At 32.8% G+C, this 12,322-nt stretch overlaps 1 protein-coding gene across 16 annotated transcripts in view; it reads right to left on the bottom strand.

The window, feature by feature from the left end:
* The window catches only part of PHF14 (PHD finger protein 14), a 198,138-nt gene that overhangs the window by 99,939 nt on the left and 85,877 nt on the right, over positions 1-12,322 (bottom strand). For 11 of the 16 annotated variants that reach the window (XR_008527060.2, XM_054559440.2, XM_009242979.4 and 8 more), the window contains exons 15-16: positions 10,870-10,920; positions 10,625-10,746 (exon numbers count right to left, since the gene is read on the bottom strand). Coding sequence is in view for 15 of the 16 variants with exons in the window: in XM_054559440.2 (XP_054415415.1) it covers positions 10,625-10,746; positions 10,870-10,920 (173 nt within the window). In the remaining variant the exon portion in view is untranslated. The remainder of the gene's footprint in view (positions 1-10,624; positions 10,747-10,869; positions 10,921-12,322) is intronic. The other 5 variants (XM_054559447.2, XM_054559445.2, XM_054559443.2 and 2 more) reach the window with 1 other exon arrangement.

The following is a 12,322-nucleotide window of genomic DNA, read 5'->3' on the forward strand; positions in this document are numbered from 1 at the left end:
ACCAGAATAAGAAAATAAAGTTTCGTTACTTTGAACTTTGCTTGTTTTCCTAATTGACCACCTGGAAGCTCTAAACTCTAACAGAAAACAGAAAACTTTAAAGATAACCTATACAATAGCATCAAAAACATTACATTCTTAAAAATGCATGTAATAAAAGATACGCAAGATTCCTAAACTCAAAACTACATCAGTGAGAAAAAATAAAGACTATCTGAGTATCTGAATAAATGGAGAGATATACCATGATCATAAATTGAAAGATGCAACATGGTAAAAATGTTAATGTCCCCCTGCCCCAGCCCCTTTCCCCCCCACTAAATCCCATGTATTCAACACAAAGCCTATTATAATCCCTGTAGACTTTTGTTCTTTGGGTTCTTTTTAAAAATCAATTGTGGTAAAATATACATAGCATTGACCATCTTAACCATTTTTAAGTGTACAGGTCTGTGGCATTCACATTCACACTGTTGTGCAACCATCCCCACCATCCATCTCCAGAACTTTTTCATCTTTCCCAGCTGAAACTCTGTACCCCTTAAACACTAACTGCCCATTCCTCCTTCCCCCTGGAAACCACCATTTTTACTTTTGTCTCTATAAATCTGACTACTCTAGGAATCTCATGTAAGTGGAATAATACAGTACTTGTCACCTTCTGTAACTGATTCATTTTACTTGGCATAATGTTCTCAAGGTTCATCTATGTTGCAGTATCAGTTTTTTTTTTTTTTGAGACAGAGTCTCACTGTGTCGCCCAGGCTGGAGTGCAGTGGCACGATCTTGGCTCACTGCAAGCTCCGCCTCCCGGGTTCATGCCATTCTCCTGCCTCAGCCTCCCAAGTAGCTGGGACTACTGGCGCCCGCCACCATGCCCGACTAATTTTTTGTATTTTTTAGTAGAGACAGGGTTTCACCGTGTTAGCCAGGAAGGTCTCGATCTCCTGACCTCGTGATCCACCTGCCTTGGGCTTCCGAAGTGCTGGGATTACAGACGTGAGCCACCGCGCCTGGCCCAGAATTTCATTCCTTTTTAAGGCTGGATAATATTCTACTGTATGTATGCTATGGTTTGGATACCTGTCACCTACAAACCTAATGTTGAAATGTGATCCCAATTTAGGGGGGTCCTAATGGGAGGTGTTTACATCATGAAGAAGAATCCTTCATGAAGAGATTAATGACCTCCTCAGGGGTGTGTTCTAACTCTATTAGTTCCTTTGATAGTTGGATATTAAAAAGAGCCTGGCATCTCCCCCTCTCTTGATGCCTCTTTTGTCATGTGATCCCTGATCATACCAGTTCTCCTTTACCTTCCACCATGAGTGAAAGCAGCTTGAGGTCCTCACCAGATGCAGATGCCCAATCTTGAGCTTCCCAACAATAAGAATTGTGAGCCAAATAAACATTTCCTTCTTTATCAATTATCCAGCCTCAGGTATTTCTTCTTAGCAACATAAAATGGACTAAGAGAATATACATATATACACTACATTTTGTTTATCCTTTAATCCATCAGTGGAACTTGGGTTGCTTCCACCTTTTGGCTACTGTGAATAATGTTGCTATGAAAACAGGTGTTCAATTATCTGTTTGAGTTTCTGCTTTGGGTGTACAGCTAGAAGCAGTATTAACAGATCAAATGGTAATTCTGTCTTTAATTTTTGGAGGAATTAAAATACTGTTTTCCATAGTAGCTGCACAATTTTATATTCCCAAGGGCAATTGTACAAGAACTCCAGTTTCTCCACATCCTTGCCAACACCTGTTATTTTCTGTTTATTTATTTATCTATTTTAATGATAACTAGCCCAATGGGTGTGAGGTGGTATCTCACTGTGGTTTCGATTTACTTTTCCTGAATGATTCGTGATGTTGAGCATCTTTTCATATGCTTGTTGGCTATTGTATATCTTCTTTGGAGAAATATTTTCAAGTCCTATGCCCATTTTTAATGGGGTTGTTTCTTTTTGCTGAGTTGTCCAAGTTCTTTATATATTCTCAATCCCTTAACAGATACAAGACTTGCAAATATTTCCCCCTATTCTATGGGTTAACCTTTTTACCATCTGGTGATGGTGTCCTTTCACACACAAAAGTTTTTAACTTTGAATTTAGTCCAACTTACCTAATTTTTTGTTGCTGTTATTACCTATGCTTTTGGTGTTAGGTCCAGGCTTTCCTTTTTAAAATGAAAATGGACAAGCTGTTTCTAATATTTACATGAAAATGCAAAGGATCTAGAAAAACGAAACAGCTTACTCCACAGCCTGAGTAATCAAGAGTTGGTCTTGGCGCAGGAATAAATACATAACTCAATGGAATATAATAGAAAGTCTAGAAATAAACCCACACTGAAAAAGCCAACTGGCATTTAAAAGTGGCACCAAAGTAATTTAATGTGGAAAGGCAAGTATTTTCAACAAATGATACTGGAAATCCACATGGGGCAGATAATAAACAAACCTTCCTTAACTCTACCTGAAACCATATACAAAAATTAATTTCAGATAGCTCATATAAAATATAAAAACCAAAACTACAAAGCTTCTAGAAGAAAACAAGAAAGTTTTTGTCACCTAGACCTAAGCAAAGAATTATTAGATAGGAAATAACAATAACCATAAAACAAAATATTGCTATGCTGGATATCTGCAAAATTAGCAACTTCTACTCCTTAAATAATACCATTAAAGAAAATGAATACGCAAGCCACAAATAAAAAAGAGTATGTATGCAAAATATATATTTGAAAAAGAAATTACATCCCAATTATATTAGTAATTCCTACCACTCAATACTAAACAACTCAATTTCTTAAAAAATAGGCAAAAGAATTAGTTCACAAAGAAAAACATACTACCAGTGAGCAAATAAAAATGTGCTCAATAAGCCAGGTGTGGTGGCTCACACCTATAATCTCAGCACTTTGGAAAGCCAAAGTGGGAGGACTGCTTGAGCCCAGGAGTTCAAGACCAGCATGGGCAACATGGCGAATGCCTGCCTCTACAAAAAATAAAAATAAAAAACTAGCTGGGTCTGATGGCACGCACCTGTAGTCCCAGCTACCTGGGAGGCTAAGGTGGGAAGATCACTTGAGACTGGGAGGCTGAAGCTGCAGTGTGTCATGTTGTGCCACTGCACTCCATCCTGTGCAACAGAGTGAGATCCTGTCTCAAAAAAAAAGAAAAGAAAAGAAAATATGCTCAACATCATTACTTATCAGAGTAATGAGAACTAAAACAACAGTGGGATACCTCTACACATTCATTATAATGGCTAAAATCAAATAAAAGAGAAAAATGCCATTTGTATAAAACTCTAGAAGAGACAAAACTAATCTATGGTGAAAAAAACTTATAGAAGAGTCGTCGTCTTTGACCTTTCTGGAGCAATGAAAATGTTCTGTATCTTGATAGAAATGGCAGTTACATGATTGTATGCTTCTGTCAAAATTCACCAATTTATTCACATAATACATATGCATTTCATTGTTTGTAACTTTTACCACCCCCAACCCACACACACAGGCCAAACAACTATTAAACTTGGTTAGATTTACCTTGTTTTACAGTGGTTTGGGTTGGCAATTCTGAAACTACTTTCTGCATATTTTAAGCTTGATTTTAAGCTGAGGCCTAAAAGTTACCAAACCATTGGACGAAACAATTTATAAACACTATTTCTAAGAAATAGTGTTTCTGTTTATGTTTGTTTCATCATTTCATCATTACAAAATTTTCAACTTTAGGGAAGTTTATTGTTTATCTAGTTTACATAGTCTAGATTTAAGATCTGTAAAATAAGGCATTTATAATGAGGTTTCTACACAGTTACAGTCATTTTTTTCAGCCTTTTAATTTTTTGTTGCCTACATCTAAATTACTAAGACTGTGATCCATTGAAATGTATATTCAAAAAAATATATATCAGCAAAGATGATGTATTATAAAAGTTTAAATAGTAGTAACATTTGCTCTTTTTGTCTACTTAACTTTAATCTAAAAAGGAAAGAAAAATATCTTTGTTAATCACTGCTCAGGCTGATTTCTTTATACATTCTAACACTATTCATATATTAAATATTGACATCTTTAAAGAGCTCTACTTCTATTATTAAGCTGATTCAACTAAAAAGTGGAGCTTTTTAAAAGCTAATATCATTGAAATAAAAAGGTTTTCAAAAACAATAATAAAATAAAACTTTCAAAGCTAAAGGATACCACAATAAAGTAATCTCTTTTTTTAACGATATCAAAAAGCTTAAAAAATAACTGTTCATGGGACAGGCACAGTGGCTCATGCCTGTAATTCCAAAACTTTGGGAGGCCAAGGCAGGCAGATCACCTGAGGTCAGGAGTTTGAGACCAGCCTGACCAATATGGTGGAACCCTGTGTCTACTAAAAATACAAAAATTAGCTGGGCGTGGTGGCAAGCACCTGTAATCCTAGCTACTTGGGAGGCTGAGGCAGAAGAATCACTTGAACCTGAGAGGCGGAGGTTGCAGTGAGCCGATATCACACCATTGCACTCCAGCCTGGGCGACAGGAGTGAAACTTCGTCTCAAAAAAAAAAAAAAGAAAAAGAAAAGAAAAAACAAAAAACTGTTCACTGAACAAAACAGGTATTTGTCAATATTTTCTCAGAATAGTAAGGTAATTATGTTAAACACTACAGAATGTAGCAGAAATAGATGTTACTAATTTTATTGAGTTTCAATTTTACTTACCTATTAGATGACACTATTATTTGGTAATCATATCAGAATTTCCCTGAAAAGCAACTGCTTCGATAACAGTTATTTTAAAAATAAATGTAAAAATCAAAAGGATAGTTAAAAAGCTACAAAAATAAAGTTTTAAAAAGGTCATAATTATATTCCTTTGTTTAAAATTTTCAAATAATTCCCAGTGCTTCATCAATTTGGACTTAGAATGCCAGGCTTTTCTTCCCTTTCCATGTAAATCCTGTTAAAAGAGTTAAGTGGCAAATTCTTTAGGCTAAGAATTTTAGAAAGCCCATATGTCTTCAGAGACGTCTTGCTATACTACTTTATCTCTGCCCTTTATATTAAATCTAACATGAAAATTAAAAAGATTGAATATCTTGCCAAAGATTCCTTAATGTGACTAATGACTGTGGAAGTGTTTTTTGTTTAGTGACTTGGGGCAAAGATAGAGCTACACAAAGATTAGTAAAACAATAATTATTCTTTTAAGATACTTGAAGGAGGAAAGCCAACTTAAACAATCTATACCAGAAATAATAGTAGTCGAATTGGAAGAAAAAGGTATACCACACAGCTTGTCAGGGTGACATGAATGAATACACTTCACTATACTTAATTGAAAAAAATACTAGAAATCCAAGCTCTGGAAACAATCCTTTAAAAATAATTATTGCATAATATTAATCAATGACTTAGAAATAAAAAACAAAACAAAACAAAAAAACTTATCCAAGAAGAGAAACAGAATTTTATCTAAAAATGTCCTTATGCAGGAAATATCTGTTTTTAATGCATTTAAAATTTATTAGAAGACACAAATCATTTTAAGAACCTATATTTGTTTCTTAGTTTTAAAGTATTATCAATAATATATATTTGCATCATCACTTCAAAATCATGCTATTCCTACATGAAAATGCGTATTTTATCAATATTAAGAGTGATTACTATATGATAAACTACACAAGAAACACTAATTCAGCAAGTCTATAATCAAATTAAAATAACTAAATTTAAGAAATTGACCAGGCTTGGCACGGTGGCTCATCCTTGTAATCCCAGCACTTTGAGAGGCCGAGGTGTGCGGATCATCTGGGGTTAGGAGTTCGAGACCAGCCTGGCCAACATGGTGAAACACTGTCTCTATTAAAAATACAAAAAATTACCCGGGCATGGTGGTGCATGCCTGTAATCCCAGCTACTCGGGAGGCTGAGGCAGGAGAATCACTTGAACTCAAGAGGTGGAGGTTGCAGAGAGCAAAGATTGCACCACTGCACTCCAGCCTGGGCAACAAAGCAAGACTCTATTTCAAAAAAAAAAAAAGAAAGAAAGAAAGAAATTGACCAAATGCAATCCTAACTAATCTTAAGAGGGACAAGACTGCTTTCATTTTGTTAAATTTAAAATAATCCATTTTTAGTGACCTAACATTTTATGAAAAATAGTAACTAAACTTATAAGCAATTTTAGCTTTACTCTCAGTCTAATCAAATCTCAAAGGGAAAAACCCCTTCAATTATGACCCAGGAAGTCTATAAGCCTCCATACTAGTTAGAACAGAAAAGTTAATTAAAAATAAAAAATCAAGTCTCAGCTACTCGGGAGGCTGAGGTGAGAGGATTGCTTGAGCCCGGGAGGCAGAGGCTGTACAGCATCAAGAAAGTGCCACTGCACTCTAGCCTGAGTGACAACAAAAACAAACAACAAAAAAATTATAATCAGAATAATGAGAGACTAATATTTGAAATTAAAATGTAATACATCTGAATTCTTGCTGGTGTTCCTAATTATTTATGATACAAACAAATTTAGTTGGGGAAGATGCACTGACAAGCCGGATTTTTAAATGTAAAATAAATAAAAGTGCTAACAACAATGTTTAGAGACCAAATTGACACCCTACCCTTGTAATCAAAATGGTTCAATACCTATATAATTTGCCATATACTCAAATAAAGGGGAGAATCTGGCAAGCATTTAATAGTGTAGAATTAGCTATAAAAGTGAAATAGCTTAATAGATCATTTCCTACCCTCAATGCATCTGAAAAAGGGCCACAATACAAAATAAAATTAAAGATGCTATTTAAGAGGGCTCATGGATTCCAGGGTTCTTAGCTTTAGGAAACCTTTCTTCTCTCTCTCCTATCTCTGATTAAGTAATAAAACGTGCCACATTGAGTTTATATAGTTAAGACAAAATTTGAGGTTTAGAAGTTTGGTGTTATTCCTAATTTGATAGTTCGATAAAGACTGAAAGACAGGCCCACTTCCTTTTCATATACGTTCAAGGAGAGGAATCACTTCACTCTACTTTTCATAGTTTAATCAATTATTCTCAAATCTATTTCCTTACTTAAAATGCAGCGGACGAAAAACTATCCACTACATTTTAGTGACAAAAAATCAATTGTCCTTTATCAAGCTCTTTAAATATCTTCATCAAACATTATATTTTGTGACTCAATTTGCTCTAGAATTAAATTATAATAGTGACAGTTTTTATTAATTCAGCAAAAGAATACTCAGTCATTACTTATGTAGAGTTCATTGACCAAGCATTTGCTGATCATTAAATGTGCCATGAACTGTGGAAACAAAAATAAATAAGGTATCACTAAGTAGTTCCATAACAACTTCCAACAAAGAATGACCTATCACAGACAAAGCCTTTAAGACTTCTCAACTCCATGAAATAGTTTCAACTTGACCTTTAGCATTTAGATTGCATTAAATAGCATAAAGAAATATATATTTAGTTGAGAACTTCTCAGATAATTTCTAATTAAATTTTAAAAGTAGATGGCAAAAAACTTGCACTTAAAAAAATAAAATTCCCGAGATGCTGTAAACCTTCCATCTAATCATTTTAGAAAACATGTAATGACAAATTTCCTTTTGTCTCCTAGATTCTAGACAAAATTATATACAACAGGACATGTGCATTTTCTGACATAACAAATAAGTATTTATTATAACTGGAAACATATTTACCAATTGTGACCTTTATTTCAATGCACACATACATGTATTCTTTGTGTTACTAAATAATACTACTGTTCTAACATTTTATATGGAAAGAACCTTACTATCACTCAGCAATTATTCATAAGGTACCTAATGAAGCAAGTATGATTGTGATCATGTACAACGGGGGGAAAACCAAGACACAGAAATGCTAAATTACTTGCCCAAGTCCCAAGAAAAATAGGCAAAGCAGAAAATAACAGTTGAAACCTACTAATTACAATGTACTGACAAATTGCATGCAATTGTTCAATGATATAAAAAATTATACATGTAAATTCACAAGTAAACACATACAAATAACTAAAAAAGCAAGGACAATTAAGAAGGAATTTTCTATATAGCCTGAATTACATAGAGAAGTGTGGTTTAAAAAATCAAAACTGCTGAAGAGCAGATTCTAGTGAGATATAAACATTAGTTTAAAAGAACTTGAGAAAGTAAACACAGTATATTAAATAAAAGACTAATTGTGACCCATGAAGTTTAATTTTAAAAGAGAACCCAACAGACATACATATATGTCTGAGTAAGCGCTGAAATATATCTGTAGAGAAAATAAATCCTTATTTAAAATATCTTATTTGAAAGTTAAAAAGCATGTAAAGATAGCATTTAAGATGCAATGTAATAAAAAAGTGTAGACTTTTGGGGGGTGATTTTCAAACAATAACAGTGCCAATTCCAAAATATGAGATGCCAGGGAAAATGGCAGATATTAGCTTATGAGATTACTTTTATTAAACATATGAAATGTTATATAAAAATTCTTTACCCCAAGAAGAATAGTGCATAAACAATGTATTTTTTTTAAAGATCACATTATAACCAAAAATATTTTATGGCATTGCTTTATATCCAGCTTATCTTGTCCTAAGAAATATTAAAATACAGTATCAATAAAACATTTAATTTCCTCTACATTACCTCTTTAAAACTTTGCAGACAATTTACGATATTATCTTCTTTATAAGGCAAAATGAAGGAAGGGGACTTTGCATATCCATTATTTTAGAGTAATAAAAATATCTTTACCTTCCAGAAGACTTTCACAAAATTCCAGACATTGGCATATTGTAATAATGCAATTAGAAATAAAAATTTTATAACAGAAACTAAAGAAATAACATAAAGTAATACTATTCAAAAATCTTATCAAAATTAGAAGATGGCACTTTTTTTATTAAACAGCTAAAATATGACGGGTTGGAAATCTATCATAAACTGATTTTTAAAATAAAAATTGTACTTCTCAGGTTCCTAATTTCCAATATATGACAAAAGCAAAACAAAAAACCTAATAAAAACCTGTAAGTCCTACAGCAAAAATGCCTCAATCAATCTCATATTAAAAAAAAAATTAGACACAGTAGATACTCATACAGGTTCAAATAATTAATAAAAGCATCACCAGCTCTATAAGTTTTTAACTACTGCTTCAAATTAATCATAGTCCTCAACTCCATCCTCAACCCCAAGGGAATTTTCCTGAATTAAATTTTTGTTCATTATATAAGATTGGTTTTTTAATTTTTGTTGTTTCATTTACTCCATTATGTTACACTTATGCTTGGGATTTCATTTTCAACATACTGCAAAATTTATACTGTGGTCAGAATTATTCAGGTGTATCTCCTGAACTTGGAACTACTTACTACTTTACCCTAAATTTTAATAAACTTAACCTTCAAGATAGCTCCCAACACACTCTACATGAACTACCTCAAAAAAATTAGCCAATTATTATAAACTTTCTTAACTTTGTTGAAGGACTTTGTCTTTTTCTACTGTAATTTTTACTTTATCTTTCTCATTGATAGCATAAAAAACTCATAAAATTTAAGACTTCATGCCTTTCTTTGAGAAATTAAGACAAATTATATTTTTAATGACCAAAATAGATTAAATCATTTGGAAGTAAATATTTAAAAACATACAACAACACGAATATATTTGTTTTATCAATATGTTTATTCTTTTTGAAATGTTTAATTTCTGTGTCCTCAGTTAATTTAACAGGGCTTTACCAGAAGACAATTTTTTAAAGAAATAAGAATGGATTCCCTTACAAAGTCCCTGTAAGAACTGTAAGAACTTTTGTGACACTGTCCTTTGAAAGTCTAATGCCTCTTTTAAATTAGCTCTTTTTGTTCACCCACTCACTCCCTCATCTCACCCAGGCTTTGATCAATTTCTTCATTTCCGCTAAAATTAGCAGCCTCTGGACCATTGGGAAAAGCCAATGCGCAGCATCGGCTAAGATTTCTGATTAGCATTATGTCTGATTAAAAAAAAAAAGTACCAAAACGAAACAAAGAAACAAAGACAAAACAAAAAATAAAATCAACCTACGCCATCTTTTCACCTTTCTTTATTTCGTAAGGGAGAAGCATTTAACACATTTGTTTTGACAAGCAATAAGAAAGTGCTAATTAACTTCTTGTCAATAAAAAGTCTGTCTTCTCACCATTGCTTCTAAATTTCAAACATTTAGAACATGCTAACAGAGCTTAGTAACTTTATTGTTTTATGACATAAAACATAATAATCTTAGTACACAGTGTTTAGACCAAATTACTTTCATGGCCTCTATATAGAGAGCATTGTCAATTTCTCTTGTCAAGAGAAAAATAATTCCCTGTGTTAAAAATGCAGATTATCACTCTTATTTACATTTAAATCCAGAGTATAACCATGTGTGAGAGGTTAAGAAGTGGACGAAATCTGTTTCTAAAGTACTGTTTCCACTATATAATATTTTAAGAACGGTCTTATCCTGCAATTGTTTTTTCATTTTTTCTGTGATGAGAAAATAAATATAGAACTTTCATCCCCTAAAGACAAGGTTTTAGCATCCAACTTACCTGACAAGATTTTCATTGTCTCCAGTTCCCTTGCAAGTTGCACATTCAGTTCTTAAATCTTCAGCCTTGGGCTTCTTTTGCAACACAGACTGTCTTTGTCTTCTCTCTCTAGGAACTCTTTCCTGCCATACAAGGGATAATAAAATAAAACACAACAAAACAAAATAAGGATATGAGGGAAACAATTTTAAGCAAGAAAATTTCTCAAAGTTAAGACTGTGTAAAAGTGCTTAACTTATTCCAACCTCATGTTTTTCTTCCTCAGGAACGAAGCTTCGTTTTCGTCCTCTGGTTCTCTGGAAAAAAACAAAAAAAAAAAACAAAAAACAAAAATCCACAGTATATCTAATGTTTAATTAATAATAAAAATAAATTTCCTCTGTTAAATGTTATTGCTTAGATTAGGCACTTGCAAAATTAGTTATTTCTAATTAATACTATATTGGACTACTGCATTTTGTTACCATTTATGCCATAGGAAATAAAAAGTAACAAATTAAATATACTTTATAGTACTTTACTTTTAAATAAACATGTATCTGATCAAAAAAAAGAATTCTCCAAAATTATTTTAAAGGATTTTCTCCACACTTCGTAATTGTCCATAATTATGATTTACTCAGAGCATTTAAATTTTCATAACTTATCATATGACTTACATAGCTGAAATGCTAAACCTGGGATCATACTACACACATTGTTTGCCTACATATATGCATGCGCATACATATTTATGTAAAGAAATAATTCTTAAGCAGCCAAAAAAAGTAGAAGGAAAAGGTCTCACATATCCAAAATCCTAGTTAACATAAAACTAATTAAAATGCCACATAAAATGACATTTTAAACTAATGTAGCTAAAATTCACATCCTATATTTCAGAACACATTTACCATTTGAAAGAACGCATACAAATGTTTAAAAGAACTGTAACTACATTAGTATTTGCAGCCAATATGTTAGAAATCTCCACCAATCACAGCACAGCCCCATATGCAGACCACTGTTCCTTAGAGACTGGAAGAGAATGCAGGCACTGCTTCCAAAAATTACTTTAAGACAGCTGAGATCAAGGAACATTCCCAAGCTAGAGTAGGTACCAAATAATTCTAAACAGAATTACATTATAGTATAAATATATTAATATTTTCTTACATTACTGTAATTTCAATTTTTCATGATACCAAGTACACTGTTAGTTAATACCATGGCTAACTGCTTACCATTTAATCTTTTCCTAGATAACCAAGAGTCAACTAAATTAATCATTCAAAAAAAGTAAATTTATAAACTATGAATCTGCTTACATTTATATTGCCAATCGGTATGTTTTAATTATATTATGGAAGTAATTAGGCAGAAAAATGAAGACTATATCCAGGAAAGGCCTTTAAATGCAGACCCTCCATCTACAATTCTGACTTCCAAAGAACAATACTGAGACTTGCTTCTCAAGATATCAATCATGACCCATAAGCACTGGCATCACCTGAGTGTCTATTAGAAATGCAGAATCTCAGGCTTACTCAGACACACTGAATTAGAAGCTATCTTTTAACAAGAATCCTAAGTAGGTCAAATACACATAAGTTTAAGGACACCAGTGTAGAAAGGTCCTTAACAACATTTATTCAAGTTCTAACTGAAAACTTATGGCTAGTAATTTCTATATTCATCTCCTTTCCTTCTGTGCCCCTC

Source organism: Pongo abelii, chromosome 6, assembly GCF_028885655.2.
Source record: "Pongo abelii isolate AG06213 chromosome 6, NHGRI_mPonAbe1-v2.0_pri, whole genome shotgun sequence".
NCBI classification, from domain to species: domain Eukaryota; kingdom Metazoa; phylum Chordata; class Mammalia; order Primates; family Hominidae; genus Pongo; species Pongo abelii.